The following is a 19,230-nucleotide window of genomic DNA, read 5'->3' as shown; positions in this document are numbered from 1 at the left end:
ATAGACAGAGCCTACAGTCTTTATTTCTACATGGGTTTTGTCATTGCTATGGGCAAGCAATATGTTACTTTCTGAATCTCAATACAATCCATCCGGTCAAACGTAGCCTTTGAATCATGTTTCTTGACTTCGTCTGTCCCGTAAGGAATACAGACGTTTTGTATGTTATCTCAGCGCTGTTGGCTGTATATATTGTTATATTTGTGTAGTAAAATCAGACCGGTTTGTCACTGTCATTACCACAACACTGCGTGGTTTGAGGTTATGTTTATTGTTTTCCTTTTCAAAATATGTCTATAAATCTCTTTATGGAGGTAATTATTTAGTTCGCATCACAAGACAAAAATGTGGCGTCGTTATTTAATGTGGTTTGCTCATGAACATGTCGATTTTCGTCATGCTGTAAGTTTTTTTCATGTTCATAGATATTCACTTTTGGATTAAATATTTTGTCGTATTTGTTACTTAATCTGTCTTAAATTTACAGGAAATTCAAAGCATAATTTCTTTATTCAACATTCCTATGAAGTTCATTGAAAGACCGTGCGTTCAGAAACCCTATTGGATTGTAGACTTACCGTCTGAAGAATGTGTGAAGAAGATCGCCTCTAGATCAGTACTTTTAAAAAATTGTATTGAACTCTGGTCCAGAGCAAAAACAGAAGCCCAATTACATTCAAACTTGAAAAATGCTTTGCAAAATAAAACAGGACAATGGTTAGAAGTGAACTCGGATGTTGAGAATAGTACCTGCCCAAGGGAACTTATAGAAGGCTGTTGTCCTGCAGACAAGACCTTCAAAGTTGAAGTTGAGACATTTTGTAAACATTTCTCAATGAAGGAGAAAGTGGCAAAAATTGAGGTGAGTGTTTATATAGTAAATTCACTATGCAGCTTGTGTTCATATCATGATAACTGAAAAGTAGCCATTTAAAATAAAGAAAATAAATTGCCATATAACAAAACACTTTAATGCATAAGCAACAACAAGTTGTACAACTTCTATTGTACTCCATTTTTCTGTTTAGCTCTCTTACTTAAATATTCATATTAGAGGGTCAAATATCCCCTGAATTCAGGTATTTTTACTTTTGAATGTCTGAAACCTTTTTCGAATTAACACCAGTAATTTTTTTTTAATTTATTCCCATTTTCAGTCTTTTAGTTACTTGCCACTAGAAGGGCCGGTGAAACTAAATAATCCAGACATAAAATTGTGTTATTTGGAGTTCTACGGGTCGGACCCAAACAATGTCCCGGAACAGCCACATGATCTCTTTTTTGGCAGACTGGTAAGTAATACAACTTATTTATATGAAAGCATTTAGTCTATGGTACAATTCATTCACAAAGAGATACGTTTTCAGTTGATAACTTGCCCTTTTTTAGTTTACTAGTACTATCTCCTTCCATAAGATGCTTTTAGAAATTTGAATTTAAAAATATTTTTTTTAAATTCAAATTTCTAAAAGCATCTAATTAAAAAAAAATTTTTTTTTTCAAGATAGCAGATGGCCAACGCGACCTTATCCAGGCATACTCGCTGAAGAAGCGCCAATTCATCGGCAATACCAGCATGGACGCGCAGCTGGCGATCATCATGGCGAATCAGGCTAAGGTGCGCAACGGAGATATAGTGCTGGATCCGTTTGTTGGCTCTGGCTCTTTATTGGTTGCTGCTGCACATTTTGGTGGTGAGAAACACTGTTTTATTTGTAAATTATTGAAGAAACTGACTGATCCACCAAAGGTACAGCTGAATATTTTGGTTGATTAGAAAGCTTAGAAGATCACTAAGGATACCTAATTAAACGTACAACGCTACATACATATAATCACGTTTATTTTATATTCCTTGCCGGGTAAACAGAGCCAACAGTCTTGAAAAGATTGATAGGCCATGCTCAGCTATTTCGCTCAATGATAGAATTGAGATTCGATAATGACAGGTTGCTAGCCCATCGCCTTAAAAAAAGAATCCCAAGTATCCCTATAAGTATCCTATCCCATAGTCGCCTTTTACGACATCCATAGGAAAGAGATGGAGTGGTCCTATTCTTTTTTGTACTGGGAACCACACGGCACCATTTGATTGCACGCCATTGACTCGGAAGACTGGTAGCTCTCTCATCCTGATTTTTAACGGAGTGACTTATTGCATTCCGGGCTTTAAAGCTTTTTGTACCTACATGTGTAAAAGATATTGCGAAAATTTTCACATACCTTACACATTAGCTGATCAAATATTTCAAACAGGAACAAAATCCGTCCACAACTTTCTGAGGTTTGGTCTTACATACAGACAGAGAAAATAGGAGGACTTTATAATGTAGTGAAGTGATAGTGAAATGATAGTGAAATGATACTGAAGTGATAGTGAAATGATACTGAAGTGATAGTGATGATAGTGAAGTGATAGCGATTATAGCTGTCTTTTTCACTTGTAGGGTATGTGTGGGGATCAGACATCGACTTCATGATGCTCCACGGGAGGACGCGACCGACCCGCGTTGGCCAAAAGGTAACAATGTATGTATTTCAAGCGGTAAAGGGTTGCCTGATATACATTTATTGACTTCTACCATTTATTCCTGAATCTAATTTTTATTTCTGAAGTTCTCTTCTCTATTAGTACAAGTTTGTTTGTTTGTAAACTATTTATTGCTCATAAAAAAAGAAATATAACAAGTTAAGTAATTCCTTAATGAGTGGATGTGTGCCGTGTGGTTCCCGGCACCAATAGAAAAAAGAATAGGACCACTCCATCTCTCATGGATGTCGTAAAAGGCGACTGAGGGGTAGGCTTATAAACTTGGGATTCTTTTAGGCGACGGGCTAGCAACCTGCCACTATTTGAATCTCAGTTCTATCTTAAAGCCAAATAGTTGAACGTGGCCTATCAGTCTCTACAAGACTATTAGGCTCTGTCTACCCCGCAAAGGATATAGACGTGATTATATGTATGTATGGATCACATTCTGGTTTTTAATGCAAATTTCCCTTCCGTACTTCTTATCTAACTTGATATCTATCTCTATATCGGGTCGTGTTAGCTCATTTAATATTCATTTTAAGAAAGTTACAATTAAAATAACTTAGTTTTTAAATTATTGATTTATGCATATTTTGTATCATGGTCATATCTCTCCCATGGATGTTATATTCTATATGTTTGTATGTATTCAGGTCCGCACTAATGACGAGAGCATTCGCAGTAACATGCGACAGTATGGCACTGAACACCGCTACCTGGACGTCGCGGTCAGCGACTTCTCACTGCCCATGTGGAGGCCTGACCTCACCTTCGACGCCATTGTCACTGACCGTCAGTATTTACCATCATTTTCATTTTCCTGTGCCGTGTGGTTCCTGGCACCAATAAAAAAAGAGTAGGACCACTCCATCTCTTTCTTATGGATGTCGTAAAAAGCGACTAAGGGATAGACTTATAAACTTGAGATTCTTCTTTTATTGTGATGGGCTTAGCAACCTGTCACTGTGTATCTTAACCCTTTGACCGCCGTGGACACCTTTAGGCGTCCAGCGGAAACTGTCTTGAGACGCCGACGACTTCTTAAGTAGCCGAGATTCGTATCACATTCAAACAAAAAAAAACTTTACTTTAATACTAATCTTATTGAAATAATATCGATAGGTAGCTTGATTATTCGTCAAACTTTGGTTTAACCGAGGCGGAATGAAGAAAAAATATAAAAACACCCATTTAAAGCTTAATTTACAATTACCTAAAATTTAATGAAAATACACTATCAAGTAGCGCCAACGACACCTTTAAGTGTCGCGTAGTGATGGGAAATTGTAGTTTTTTTTACAAGTACCTACATTTAATGTTCCTTATGTTATTGTAGTGGGTATTCATTGAAGCATGTTTCTATTGCTCTCAGTTATATGAGATCTGAACTAGTCGTAGTACTGTCATTGCCTAAATATGGAAGAAGAGAGGCCATCTTCGCCGTCGATATTATTCGGATTCTCAAGTCGTAAAAGAAAGTATAGAGAAACAGAAAATTCTAATAATAAGCAGACACAAACAGAATATACTATTACAGACACTATGGTGTACAGAAAAACTACAAAAGAAGGAAATATTTCTTATTCTACTCGTCATTTGCCCGATGTTAATTTCGACGATAGAAGACCGTCCGATAAAAGGAATGAAGACTTTGCAAGGTTGGTGGCTTTTGAATTAGAGCGTTTGCCGGAACACAAACGTTCAAATGCATATCCGCAAATTTTAAATCTTATAAGATTGTTGAGAGGGGACCCTGATTTGGACCAAGTCATAGAATTTGTACCAATCCAAAGTGAAAGTGAAGGAGAAGAAACGGAAGAAGAACAATCAATACCACTCAATATAGCTCTGTAATAATTGTTAATCGTCGGTAATAAATAAATATTAATGTTGTTGAAGTTTCGTATACAAGAGTGTTTTATATTAATTAATATTATTATATTATATATAATAATAATAAATAATAATATATTAATTTCCTAAACCTCTAAATATTTAGCATCATAAATAATTATTAAGTAACGAAATTATTCATCTTTTTCGTAAAATCTCAATATTATAATTATATACCTTCATTTTATCGATTAAAATTACGGACGTTTCTAGATAATTTTACAATTAACGTCCCCTATACGCCACGGACACCTTTAGGCGCCCGCTTGTGACGTCAGAAGCGAAAGCAATTTATCGACTAGTGCTTGCAAGATGTGGGTAGAAAAATAAATAAAATATATCGAAATACCCGTGAATCATTTGTTGGTTTATATTCATATTGTATGTAGCATTTCCTGTGGATAAAATTAACTTTACGATGGAAAATGACGATCTTATTGCAATTCCGGAAGGAGTGGAGAGTTTTTGTTGGTGTTGTTAAGTAAGACAATACATATATAAATAAAAGTCAAAAACTTAATTTTTGACTTTTATTTATATATTTATTGATTTGGTTAGCAAAGGCCTACAAATCTATAATGGAACAAAATACTTTTTTTATGTAAGTGGGTACTTATATAGGTAAAATTGGTTTTGTCTTTATTCAAAAAAAGTGTTGCGATGTCAAAATTTGCTGTACCTACTGGTGTAATGTGATCAAATTTTCCGCTGGAACTAATTAGATAAAATTACACTACTAAGTAGGTAATCGAAATTTACCGCTATCATAATTTTATCGTGCTCGTGGACAACACTATCGATTTAATAAATTATCTCCGAAAAGATACACCACTGACGCCACGGACGACTAAAGGAGTCGCCTAGTGATGTGAAAAATCGATGTCATTGAAATCATTTAAAAGGTTTTTTTTATGTGTTTATATATTTGAATTGCATTATTTTTGGTTAAAATCAAGTAATATGTATTGTTTGATGTTTATGTGTGGTAACGGGAAAAATTAAACAAGGAATAAATAAGGTTCGTTTTTTTTTAATATTTTTTCGATAACTATTTACCCAACCCTATCCTCAAAGTGCCGCCGTTTTCGCAAAAAGTACCCGTGGCGTCGGTGACACGTTTGTCGGTTTTGCTTATGGCGGTCAAAGGGTTAATTCTATCATGAAGCCAAACAGGTGAGCGTGGATCAGTCTTTTCCAGACTGTTGGCTCTGTCTACCCCGCAAGGAATATAGACGTGATTATATGTATGTATGTATGTTCATTTTCCTAGGTCATTCTAAAGATGATGATGATGTTTTAGGCTTATTAATATATGTTTTATATATGTTAATATAAGTTTATATTTTGAAAATAAAATTGCTCTATACATATCATGTCACTGAGAGATCTTTTAATAAATTATGAAGACACATGAGCATTATCTTCACTGTGTGTGCTGTGAACACACACATACATATTTCCCTTGCGGGGTAGACACAACCAACTGTCTTGAAAAGACTGAAAGGCCACACTTAGCTGTATGGCTTTATCATGTAAATGAAATTCAAATAGTGCCTGGTTGCTAGCCCACCCACCACAAGCCCCACCTCACAAGGGGAATCCCAAGTTTTTGAAGCCAATCTCTTGGTCGCCTTTTACGACATCCATTGGAAATATATGGAGTGGGTCTATTTTAAAGTGTCGGAAACCACAAGACATATAAAAAAATACATTAAAGTCAAATATTATGTAATTTTTAAAACAGCTCCGTATGGCGTTCGAGAGCCAACTGAGAAGATCGGGATAGACAGAGACAACTACACGCTGTCGGAGGCGCACCTCGTCAACCACATCCCTTCTAAAGTAGAGTACGGGATCCCGGAAATGTACGGAGATCTGTTGAACTTCGCGGCGAAGCATCTAAGGTTGGGAGGAAGGATGGTCTGCTGGTATCCTATGGTTAGGTATGATATTTGTATGAAGATATAGGTACATTCAATTGAATTTTTCGTGATGCAATTATTTGCGAGGATCATTTACTATGTCCTTTCAGATGTTTTGTATTATGAGCATGCAATATTTCTTGATAAGGTTCAAATTAAAAAAAAATAATATTCATTGTTATGGGACATTTTAAACTTCACTTAATAATTGTCATATTTTTTGTTTTCACAACATTGATTGACGTCAAAAAAAATTACTGAAAACTAAGTTTACAGCCGCTTTCAAAGCATCAGTGCATGAGGAAGCGGTAACAAACTGCACTGCAGCATTTTTTCAATAACGACAACTTCTTTTATCCAAATTATCCAAAGTTAGGAGAATATATTGTTTATCCTATGAAAACCTTTGTTTATCTCATTATTAAGCAAAGCCTTTTCTCTTTCCATTAACTTGAATCCGAAGCGTTGTTTGACGAGGTCTTCCCCTGGGTCTACTTTCAAACAGACGAAGCTTCAACTGGAATGTCTAAGACATCCACCGTACTCCCCGGACCTTGCTTAAACAGATTACCATTTTTTCCAAATATTCAATTCAGACACGGCAGTCCAAACCGCCTTCAAAGATTTAATTGGTTCATGGTTTTTTTTAGTAGAGGCAAATAAACATAGATTATAAGGGTTCTTACTTTGGCGAAAGAAAAAAAAATAGGTATTATATTAAAAATTATTGGACTTTTTGTTCCTCCTATACCAAACGTCAATTTCATATGTATGGACCTAATATTAATATGATGAAGTGCTTACTACTTTTTTTTAACAGGGATGAATACTCAGAATCCCAGCTACCGCGCCACCCTTGCCTCTCCCTGGTGGCGAACTCGGAACAGGTTCTGTCAAAGCTGACGTCACGCAGACTGCTGACGTATGAGAAGATCAGTGATGACGTCACATCGCCCGGGGAGACCCATCAAGGGGTGAATTTTAGGTAAGTTTTTTTTTTTATAAATTTTATGAAATGTAACTTCCATGGTCTAGTTGCGAGGAAAAAATATAGTGTGTGACGATTGTAAAAGTCATTCAAGAGTAATAAAGTTTGGATTCTTCTTCTGGCTTTGGGTTATATACCTTTCACTTTTTGAATGTCAAATCTACTCGTATCATGCCATAAAGCTGAACGTGGCCTTTCAGCCTTTCAACGTTACGTCCCATTCCCGCGGGAATTTCTGTAAATTTTCGCTTAATGCACCTGTAGACCACATAAAGAACGTAGATTCCAAATTTCAAGTCTGGCTTTACTTACTTTGCACGTGAGTTTCGTAAATCTGTGGGCTATGACTACTGTTGGACCTCAAACGGACTCGTCTATCTCCGAAAAAAGCAAGGAGATCCGTACATCCTAGTCAAATCCGAAGACCAACTTCAGCAATTGAAATCCAAATGACTAGATTTGTTACTGATTAATGGAACACTGAATATTTATAGTATTAAGTTCACAATATTTGTACCGAAGCGTCCTAAAAAATATGTATCTATTTGTGTCACCTTTAAGCTATCTGTACCAGAATTGTCAACATGCATTGTAATGAGGTACCATTATGTTATAACTTACCATAATACAAAAACAAATTCTTACCTTACTTCTAAAGACACATCTTTGTCTCGAGAATACATTATATTACATATATACAATTTTTTACATGTTGCTCGGTATCATGCATTTATTTATGTGATAACTTCTAGCATTCTTCATTTTTATTTCTTGAACTGTTTTAAACGTAGTTTTAAAAAATATATTTCTTCATTAATATATCATCTTATAGAAGTGGACCTTACCAGGGTTGTGAAAAATGGATAGTCAAAACTTATCTGATGATATAGACAAGGCGTGTACTGCTTCTTGTAAGCAAATTGATCTTAATGATCTTGAAGCGGACCTTGCAAATCTCTCCACTCATAATAGTCGATTCAATATAATTTCCTTAAACATAAGAAGCGCTAACAAAAATCTTGATAGTCTCTTGATCTGTATTACTAAATTAAGGACTAAAATACATTTTATAGTTCTTACCGAATGCTGGTGTGATGAGTCTTCCGTTCCTCCTACAATAGACGGTTTCTCTGTTTTTTATACTAAGAGAAGTTATAATCAGAACGATGGCGTAATTATATATATCAATAATTCTATAAAGGCTTCTGTCCAGGAAATAAACTTAAAAGAGGCGAACTGCCTGTCGGCTAAGGTAGGGAATATGACCATTTTTGGCATTTATCGTCCCGACTGTTTTAAAGACCCTACTCCTTTTCTCGATTCTCTAGACACCCTGTTAACCACAACTAGATCTAGAAATATTGTTATCATTGGCGACATTAATATTAACACTCTTAACACAAATAGTCAACTAGTAAGAGATTATTTGGAGATTATTGGTTCCCATGGTTTGCTAAAAACTATCAATGTCCCTACGCACGGAAAAACATGCCTTGACCACATCATGTGCAAACTTGTTGGTACTTTTCAAAGTTACATCCTTGACTTAGATATTACAGATCACTGTACACTTTTTTTGTCAATTTCATCGTCCATAGCACGTTATACGGAAACAATAAATGTCTTGAGTAGAACTAAAACCGACTTCCAGGCATTAAAAGAAGCCATTGATAATACGGACTGGAAACCATTCTTGGAAATGACTGACCCGGAAACAGCTGCCAATACGCTTATTCAAACCTTGCAAGAACTTATAGCTAAGCACACAACTTCACTGACATTCAAAAAAAGAAATAGACCACTCAAGCCTTGGATTACGCCAGGTATAATAAAATGTTTTCGGACAAGAAATAGGATGCATCTATTGTTAAAAAAAAGTCCCAATAATAGTGATCTAAAATCCCAGTACATCAAATATCGTAATGTCTGTAATCAAACTGCCAAAGCTTTGAAAACTAATTACTATAAAAATAAATTTAATGAGAATTTTAAGAATAACAAAGGTACCTGGGAAGTCGTTAAGGACATGTGTAACATTAAATGCAACCGTTCTCAGGCTGATTCTTTATTGGACTTGATGCCCTCACCAAAAGCATCCCTTGACCTCGCTAACAACTTCTTCTCATCGATTGGGGGGGAACTCGCGTCTGATATCTTGAGCAAACTGAAAACAACGGAGGTTCAGCTCGCGACTAAATGCTCATCTCCTGAGTCCGGACCAACAATGTTTATGTTTCCTACAGATTTTGCTGAAGTTTACAAAATAATAAGTAAGCTCAAAAAGAATAGTGCGCCGGGCATCGATTCAATACCTGCTATTGTTATAACAAACTCACGTGCTATTTTGTGCAGTATGATAGCTCACTTGTGCAACCTCAGTATGGCCGAAGGAATATTCCCTACCATATTCAAAAAGGCCGTCGTAGTCCCAGTTTATAAGGGTGGTGGAGTGGATTCAGTGTCGAACTATCGGCCTATCTCTTTACTGAGCATAATCAGTAAAATTCTAGAGAAGATAGTTTGCATCCGTTTAACAAATTTTTTGGATAGCAAAGGACTATTAGCAAATAATCAATTCGGTTTTCGAAGTGGTAAAAATACAGAGGATGCTGTTACTAGTCTGACTGAAATAGTTGCTAAATCCCTTGACAAAGGTGATAGGTGTCTCGTAACTTTCCTGGATCTTAAGAAGGCCTTCGACACTGTATCCATTCCACTGCTACTATCAAAGCTGGAGAATGTTGGGATCAGGGGTTCAGCACTCAGCTGGTTTAAAAACTATCTGACCAATCGTAGCCAAATTGTTAAAGTCTCCAACATGTATAGCTCTAGTTCAACGGTCACATACGGAATTCCCCAAGGCAGCACACTGGGTCCAACACTTTTTCTGATTTATATTAACAGCTTATGCAAATTGCAAATGGATAATGGTAGTTTGATCGTTTTTGCCGACGACACTTCTCTTATTTTCTGGGGTAAGACGTGGGACCAAGTCAAAAAGTATGCTGAAGAGGGCCTCCAGAAGGTAGTTGACTGGTTAGACAACAACCTTCTAACAATCAATGTGACTAAAACAAAATACATTTGCTTTAGAACTTGTAGTGCCACAAAGCCACCCGACCATTTTGATTTAAAGTGCCACTCTAGAGGTTGCCTGTCATATAACCTCCTACCATCCTCATGTAGTTGTCCCGTTTTAGAGGAAACCAACACACACAAATATCTAGGCGTTATTATGGATCGAAATCTTAATTGGGCCCCACACATATCAAATCTTGGTAAGAGAGTCCGAAAACTGCTCCACATATTCAGAAACTTGAGAGACTCTGCAGACCAAACCCTCATCACTAGGATTTATTATGCTCTCTGTCAATCGATTTTGACTTATTGTATCCCGGTGTGGGGAGGAGCTGCCACATCCCATCTCATTGAGTTAGAAAGAGCACAAAGGGCAGTAATCAAGGTTATGTTTAGCAAACCCAGAAAACACCCAACCCTCAAGTTATACAAAGAGACTGGGTTTCTTACAGTCAGACAACTGTTTATTGCTAACTCTATACTCCGTCACCATAAAACAATTGACCCGTCGCTGGTACCTACTAGTAAAAGACGACTATTCACTTCTTTGCCTAGATTGTTCACAACTCTTGCTCGTCGACAGACTTGCTACACGGGACCATTTCTATATAGATATTTCAACAACTTACATAAAAATTGTAAAATTTATAAAATGAATAAATCTACACTAATATCTAAGATGAAGAGTGCGCTAAATAAATTGTCTTATACCGATACTGAAAACATTCTTAGACGTGTGTCATAATTATAATAAAATTAAAAAAGTAAAAAATTGCCTTAGTCCACAGTTGTAGTTGTCGAACTACGTCCTTATCGCCATTCTTTTGTATTAGCAAGTGTAGGCATGTACAGCGCAGCGTACGAGTATAACTCACTTGTTTACGAGGTGCCTGCGCCTTATAAATCTGGTGTTAGGGTAGTTTAAAATTTTTAATCACATTATATTTTATTATATTAATGAAAAATATTATTATATATTAATGAAAAAAGTTGACAAAATGTGATTACTACAATTTCTAACCACAATTTTTAATCACATTGTTTGCAAAATTATGTAAGTCTGTTTCTTTTTTATTTATACATTTAATGGGGTGGAGGGTTGATATCCTAAGATACAGGATACTTCCTAGTTTAGGTATCAACCCACCATAATCCTTTTTCGTAATACCTACCAATTAAGTTATTTTTGTAACTTTTATTTGTAAACTTTTTTGTGATTATGGTGAGACAATAAACATTTATTATTTATTACTTTCCAAGACCCAGCCGTTTGAGCTGTGCGTTGTCTGTCACTCGCTCAGTAACAGAAGAGTTTTTCTAATTAGCCTGGGTATTGGATGTTGATAAGTATTTATTATAAGATAGAGTATCGTTGAGTTAGTATCTCGTAACACATGTTTCGAATTTACTTTCAATGCTAACTCAACCTGTTCTGTATATATTTATTTGTATTTTCAGAGAGAAATACTTCGCAATGGGCGAGCAGTCCCGCCGTGAGAGGAGAGAGCGTAAAGCTGAAGAGCTTGCTGCCAACGCGCCCTGGAGACCTCAGACGCGGCATCTTCATGTTAATAAACTTGACTGATAATGATATGGTGTTTTAATAATTGACGTACATACTGGCAGGGTAGACATCGAATAGTCTTGAAAAGGCTGAAAGGCGACGTACAGCTTACTTATATATTAACTAACTACATACATACATACGTAAAACCACGGCTTTTTCCCGGAGGGGTAAGCAGAGACTACATCTTTCCTCTTGCCACGATCTCTTGTATACTTCTTTCGCTTCATCCACAATTTATAACTCTCTTCATGCAAGCTCAGCGGTTTCCGGTACTCTTGACCTGTCCCTTTGCCAGGACGTCCTTAATATGATCAAGATACATTCGTCTAGGCCTTCTCACTCCGACCTTTCCCATTACCTTCCACCCTTAATAATAAACAAACATGTGTTTGAAAATCTAAATAAGTCTTTATCGATATGTTCGTCTATTGACTGTAACTATGACGAAGAATTTTTTATCTAGATACATCGCTAGGACAAAACATGTTGAAAACCGGCCGAATAGGTTAGTAAACATTTTTTTTTAATGTCAAGTCCTTTATGTCAAAGATGTATAATTATCTTCTCTTTGGTGGCGGTCGAGCCGAATCATCGCGCCCGCTACAGGCTTATAAACTTAGGATTCTTCTTTAAGGCGATGGGCTAGCAACCTATCACTATTTGAATCTCAATTCTATCATCAAGCTAAACAGCGGAACGTGGCCTATCAGTCTTTTCAAGACTGTAGACTCTGTCTACCCCGCAAGGGATATAGACGTGATGATATTTATGTGTGTATTGTTATATGAAACCGTAAATAGTAGTGTAGTATAAGCCCACTCTTGTTAGTATTAACAAACAAACCTCTTATTTGGTAAAATTAAATAATAAACTTAACATATTATGTTTAATCAAATAATAGTTGATATCCATTTCCATCTTTAAATTTAAATAAAATCATACAATATGTAACAAACAAAGGGATATTATATTGAAAGAATAATTCTTCTAATAAAGGCGTTCTTTGTCCTTATACATATCACTAATATAACTTAAATTAATTTTATTACATAAAATTGCAGGCTGTGTTGCAACCACAGAACGGAATGATGAGACAAAGTCACAAAAATTGTTTGAAACAAATAACATTGAATAATAGCTAACGCTAGTGTCATTAGGCATTTTTTGGTTCAACTTATGTGCCGGGTCATGTTTAGAATTAGGTGTGGTTCTAACTGCTCTGACGTGGAGGGGGCGTTGAAATTAAGTTTTTAAAAAATGAAAAATCCCTCGTTACAAATCTCACGCTTATGCAGTCTCTGGTTTAAATTAGATACTTAGGTATATACTGTTTCCAGTTAAGACTCTTGAGTCTTAATTTAGGCACGCTGTTCACGCCCTAATAACATTTCCACCTATATATATACATATTTCTATGGTTACCAAAATGTTAAATAAAAATGTTATTATCATCATTATCACTGTAACATTTAGTCAGTGATAGCTAACGCCAGCATCATGTTGGCGAGCGGCGTGTGGGGAGTCTGTTTGCGCGTAGCCCGCGACTGAGCCCACTGGCAGAGACGCCATACCTCTTTGCGTTTGGAGCTGTTGCCTGACGACTTGTAGTGGTTGAGGAGGTTGTTTGTCACCTGCGAAAGAAGGTCCCGTTAGAATTTTCCCTTAGTCCGAATTTACGTATATTACTTTTGATTGCTTCCCAATGATTAAATTATTCCGCGTTTACGGTTTACTGAAACATGGTTTTTTAACCTATAAAACATGGTAGTACTGTGAACGGGTCTGATAGGTCGTGTCTGAATAAAACCACTTTTTTTTTACAACAAGGCGTCGTGTGTTATTGTCGTCTTAGTCAAATTTCCTTTTTTGCATCAGTCTCTCAGTCAGCTTTGTTAATCTAAAATGTCAAGTCAAAGTGTCTGTCTGTCTGTCCATGGAGGCTGGACGGCCGCTACATACTGTAAGAATAAAAACATACATACATAAAATCACGCCTCTTTCCCGGAGGGGTAGGCAGAGACATCTTTCCACTTGCCACCATTTCTGCATACTTCCTTCGCTTCATCATAACTCTCTTCATACAAGCTCGACGGTTTCGAGTAGGTACTTTTGACCTGACCCTTTACCAGGACGTCCTTAATTTAATCAATGTAAGAATAACATACCAAAAATAGCCCCAACAGTGCCCGCATGTTGTCTGGGTTTAGTTTCAAAGCTTGACAGTAGTACGCCTTGGCTAGCTCCATATTTTCCACGCCACCCTGCAATTTATTTATATTTGTGAGACTTACATATCGATATAGTGTGTATAAAGCCTGTCTGCCTATATGTTTGTACTCTCATCACACGAAAACAATTGCTCCAATTCGAATGAGGTTTTCTCAGAAAACCGCTTATTAAAAATTAACAACACGGAGAATTATATTAATGATATTAATGATAAACATGTGTTGCCCGAGCTTAACATAATGTGAAACACCCCACCCACTTCTACACATGCGCTTCGGAAACGGTAGTAAATATAAAGGACTTACGTTATGTTGACGTCAATAAGCAACACCTTGTATCCTGTTTAAAAAATAAACCTATTTCATACAGAGCCGTGTGGCTCCCGGCACCAATAAAAGAAAAGAAAAGGGCCACTCGTTCCCATGGATGTCGTAAAAGGCGACTAAGGTACAGGCTTATAAACTTGGGATTCTTCTTTTAGGCGATGGGCTAGCAACCTATCACTATTTGAATTTCAATTCTTTCATTAAGCCAAACAGCTGAACGTGGCCAACCGGTATTTTCAAGACTGTTGGCTCTGTCTACCCTGCAATTGATATAGACATGATTATATGTCTGTATGTATGTCTGTTTCATACCATGGTGTACCGGATGTCTGCGAGCCGCTGGTGCATCAGATGGTTGTGGGGCTGATGCAGGAGGAGCTCCTCCGCGCAGAAGGCTGCGCGGGAGTACTCCTGCACCTCCAGGTACAGCTCGCACAGCTCTTGCCAGGCTTCCGAGTCTGACATGAATCTGAAAAATATATATATTTTTTTTTACAAAGAAATTATTTTACAATGGAGATATCTGAGAAAACCACACTCAAATGGGAGCAAAGGTTATACGCGTGATGAGAGTACAATCTGTACAAACATACAGACAGACAAACAGAAATTTTAGCATCTGCAGTGTAGTTTGTTTTGCCGCTGCTCCGAAGCGGTAGTAGATACAATTAGATTTAAGTGATGTGACATCAATAAGTGATACCTTGTATCCAATTTTGAAAATAAATCTATTCTAATTCTATTAAAAAACAAAATGTTTTGATTTCTTTTGTTATATATATAGATATAAGGCGACTAAGGGACAGGCTTATTTACTTGGGATTCTTCTTTTACGTGATGGACTAGCAACCTGTCACTATTTGAATCTCAATTCTATCATCAAGCCAAACAGCTGAATATGGCTTATCAGTCTCTCAAGACTGTCGGCACTGTCTACGTAGGTATATAAACATACCTACATATAGGTATGTATGTATGTAATGTAGATCCCCCATATCGATTTTTGTCAATATCTTTCAAGACATGTAAGTTGGTTACAGTGTTATTTTATGTAGATTCGTCACAGCTTTTGTCACTTCGTGCCACTATGGTCTCCCGTGCGTCCCCCTATACAACCGCGCGCGCGCTTCGGATCTTTGATCTTCACTCACCAAGTTAAGTAGATCGCTATCCTCAAGCGGCCACTCACCGGATCCCGTGTCAATAGCTGGCGCTCTCCACGCTCTTTTAAAAATTGCAATAATCTATACTAATATTATATAGCTGAAGAGTTTGTTTGAACGCCCAAATCTGAGGAACTACTGGTTCGAATTGAAAAATTATTTTTGTGTTGAATAGACCATTTATCGAGGAAGGCTTTAGGCTATATAAAATCACGCTACAATTATTAAAAATTATTTACCCTTCAGGAATGATGCCTAAAATAACTATTCCACGCGGACGGACTCGCGGGCACAGCTAGTAGTCCAAAGTAAAGTTTGTTGTTATTCTATAAATTTTTAAATTACCTCTCATAACCCTTGCCTGCGATGTATTACCTAAACATACATATACATATACTTACTTTTTTAAATAATCCACCAATTCTTTGATAGCTTCTACAATCAACCCTTGCGCTTTGAAGATGGTGACCCGCCTCTTACGGATAGCAGCATTTGTTTCATCCATTTCAATCATGCTGTTCAGGTGTTTCAATGCTGTGTCATATCTGGGGATTAAATATATATGTATATATCCTACTACTATTATAAAGGCGAAAGTTTGTATGGATGTTTGTTACTCTTTCACGCAAAAACTACTGAACCGATTACCATGAAATTTGGTATGTAGGTAGCTGAAGACCCAGAATAACACATAGGCTACTTTTTATCCCAGAGTTCCCGCGGGATTGATAGGGTTTCCATGCGGACGAAGTCGCGGGCGGCCTCTAGTATTTACATATATGTATACTATCTATATGTATACCTTGCAAGGTAGAGAGCCAACAGTCTTGAAGACTGAAAGGCCACATACTCTTCTTATTTTACGTGATATATCTAAATTAGATGTTTGCAGCCTTCATTGCGACTATTGTCTATACTGTTAGAGATAAAGACGTTTCCTTCTTCTTCTACGTTTCTCAATTCTCATGACAAATTTGTGAACACCATAAACTATTAATGAAGGCACTCCAGGCAGTCCGTCTTGCACCTACTCTATAGCCTTCTGGAGGTTGGGGCCCGTGACAGTTCTGCCTGATCATGGGCGTCCATCTTATTGGTGTTTGTTCATGACCTCTTCATCTGACCTAAGGGGCATGACCCAACACAATAAGCTTAAAATTATTATCAGGGTTGCAACGAGTTATGTGGCCAAAGATAACAAGGAGTCTTGGAGGCGCACATGTCAACGCCCACCACCAGAAATGTTTTTCTGGAGATGGACACTTAAATAACTTATGCAGATGTCATTGTTATCCTCTGTAATTTAATTGTATTTATTCTCCTTTCCAAATAAATATTTTTTCATGTCGTGGAAACATGAGATTGGATGTTTCTTTCAAGATAGTAGCATCTGTGGGGAGAGCTGTTCGTGGGATTCCCAGCATTCACATTTCGAACATCCTTCTTTAAAGATTGGGTTTCCATGCCCTTACAGACATTTTACTTAGATGTAAAAAGAAACTTACTTGTCATGTGGTTCCCGGCACCAATACAAAAAAGAATAGGACCACTCCATCTCTTTCCCATGGATGTCGTAAAAGGAGACTAAGGGATAGGCTTACAAACTTAGGATTCTTTTTTAGGCGGTGGGCTAGCAACCTGTCACTGTTTGAATCTCAATTCTGTCATTAAGCCAAATAGCTGAACGTGGTCATTCAGTATTTACAAGAGGTAGGTAGTACTCTGTAGGCTCTGTCTACCCCGCTAGGGATATAGACGTGATTATATGTATGTATATAGAAACTTACTTTTCCTCAGCTTCCAACAATGCAATATGGTGTTTGCACACACGAAAACTATCAGGTGCAAAGTCTTGCATCAGGATGGCTAAAATATATCCTGCATCAGCATAGGCGTGGCAGTCCAACGCTGCATAGAATGTTTGCTCCAGCACTATGTATTCTGTAAAATTAAATAAATCTATATGCATAACAGAGCAAACAATCATGTTTATATCTTTTGCGGGGAAGACAGAAGCATCAGTCTTTAAAAGACTGAAAGGTGTTCAGCTGTTTGGCTCAATGATAGAATTGAAATTTAAATAGGGTCAGGTTGCTAGTCCATTGCCTGAAGAAAGAATCCCAAGTTTGTAAGCCTATCCCTTAGTCGCCTTTTACAACATCCATGGGAAAGTGATGAAGTGGTCCAAGTGGTGTGTTTATGATTAATTATGTCAATATGTAACCAACAATCTGTGTTTTCATTCAATAATTTGATAATATTTCAAATTGAATAATAAATATTTTGTTGAAATCTAATGAGCTTATTCTTACGTTCATTGACTGGTAATAATTTAAATTTATCTTGGGCCAATTGTTTATCTATTGCTAATATCTCTTCACTCTTTCTCTCATTGCCTTCCCGCCACTTGCGAAGCAATGCACGAATCTCTGTAATGAAAAAAGAATACAAGGAGAATGATGAGTATTACATATTAATATACATAATACCTATGTTAATTAGGGAAGTATAAAACCAGAAAACCAAATACAAAACAAGCAATTCAAGTTAAACCTAGCTAGGAATTATAGTAACTCTTAACAAAAGTGCTTTTGTGTAATAAAATTTTCTGATAAATGGTCCAGATTCATGGACACTTGATGAAGCAGTAACTACTTTAACAAAAATTGTTCAGCCACGCGAACATAGTTGCGGGCATCAGCAAGTAAATAATAAGGACATTAACAAACAAAACTGACTAACGTTTCGCTTTAACTGATTAAAAATACTTTCTATGCATAAAGCATAGTATCAAGATTAAAATAAATTGATAGGTACAGTACTGCAAAATTACTGAGTAAAAACGCTTACCATTGAAATCCATGTCTGCATAGTTTTCCGACATTTTATTGTACAAAATAAAGAAGATATTTATTATAATTTAAACTCAATGAATAAGTAACTAAAAAATTGCTTAATTTACTAGACTAAATGTATATATCACAAATTCACTCCCACTGCTTGACTTGACAATCTTGACATTGACACTAAACTAACTAAATAAAGCCAATGCCAGCCACACAAACTAAATATACTATGCCAGCCAAACCACCAAAGAAACTACAGTAACTAATGTATAGAAAGAGCGTGAGGAAAAAATTTTTACGCTCTGTCAAAAATATTTTCGATGAGAAAATTTAATTTGGTCACTTATTGTAAACAATCAGGACAACGTATTAATCGAACAATTTATGATGAGCATAGCCGTAAACTATAAACTTCTAAAATATTGTTTTTCAAATCGGTTGCGTAAAGAGAACTAAACACTAAAGATAGGTAAAGGTAACCAAAATGGCATCTGACAAGTGGACACCAGTATGAATTGACGAAATTATACTTATCCCCTTATTTTATAGAACAAAAAGAAAGTGATAAATATACTGGTTTGGTATTAATCTAATCAGCACTCTGCACAGCACTATGTAATAAGCAGTCAATTTTAATTTTCCGTTATACGCATCATTTTGTAAATGAACGAGTTAATTTCAAAAG

At 36.5% G+C, this 19,230-nt stretch overlaps 2 protein-coding genes across 2 annotated transcripts; one reads left to right on the top strand and one right to left on the bottom strand.

Annotated features, from left to right (window-relative positions):
* The first annotated feature begins 220 nt into the window (after positions 1-220).
* Positions 221-12,005, top strand: LOC106136799 (tRNA (guanine(10)-N2)-methyltransferase homolog). The gene is made up of 9 exons (XM_013337444.2): positions 221-402; positions 488-862; positions 1,158-1,292; positions 1,505-1,694; positions 2,448-2,521; positions 3,187-3,325; positions 6,171-6,369; positions 7,169-7,333; positions 11,873-12,005. Exons 1-9 carry the CDS (start codon positions 346-348, stop codon positions 11,997-11,999), a joined length of 1,461 nt encoding a protein of 486 aa, XP_013192898.1. The 5' UTR covers positions 221-345; the 3' UTR covers positions 12,000-12,005.
* An 848-nt stretch (positions 12,006-12,853) lies between these two features.
* LOC106136798 (ER membrane protein complex subunit 2) lies at positions 12,854-18,723 on the bottom strand. The gene is made up of 7 exons (XM_013337443.1): positions 18,550-18,723; positions 18,012-18,128; positions 17,487-17,640; positions 16,101-16,244; positions 14,849-15,005; positions 14,147-14,242; positions 12,854-13,612 (listed from the first exon to the last, which is right to left on the bottom strand). The coding sequence occupies exons 1-7, from the start codon at positions 18,581-18,583 to the stop codon at positions 13,451-13,453; spliced, it is 864 nt and encodes a 287-aa protein (XP_013192897.1). The 5' UTR covers positions 18,584-18,723; the 3' UTR covers positions 12,854-13,450.
* Between the last annotated feature and the right edge of the window lie 507 nt (positions 18,724-19,230).

This window comes from Amyelois transitella, chromosome 10, assembly GCF_032362555.1.
Source record: "Amyelois transitella isolate CPQ chromosome 10, ilAmyTran1.1, whole genome shotgun sequence".
NCBI classification, from domain to species: Eukaryota; Metazoa; Arthropoda; class Insecta; order Lepidoptera; family Pyralidae; genus Amyelois; species Amyelois transitella.
This window is presented reverse-complemented; position numbering and strand designations above follow the sequence as displayed.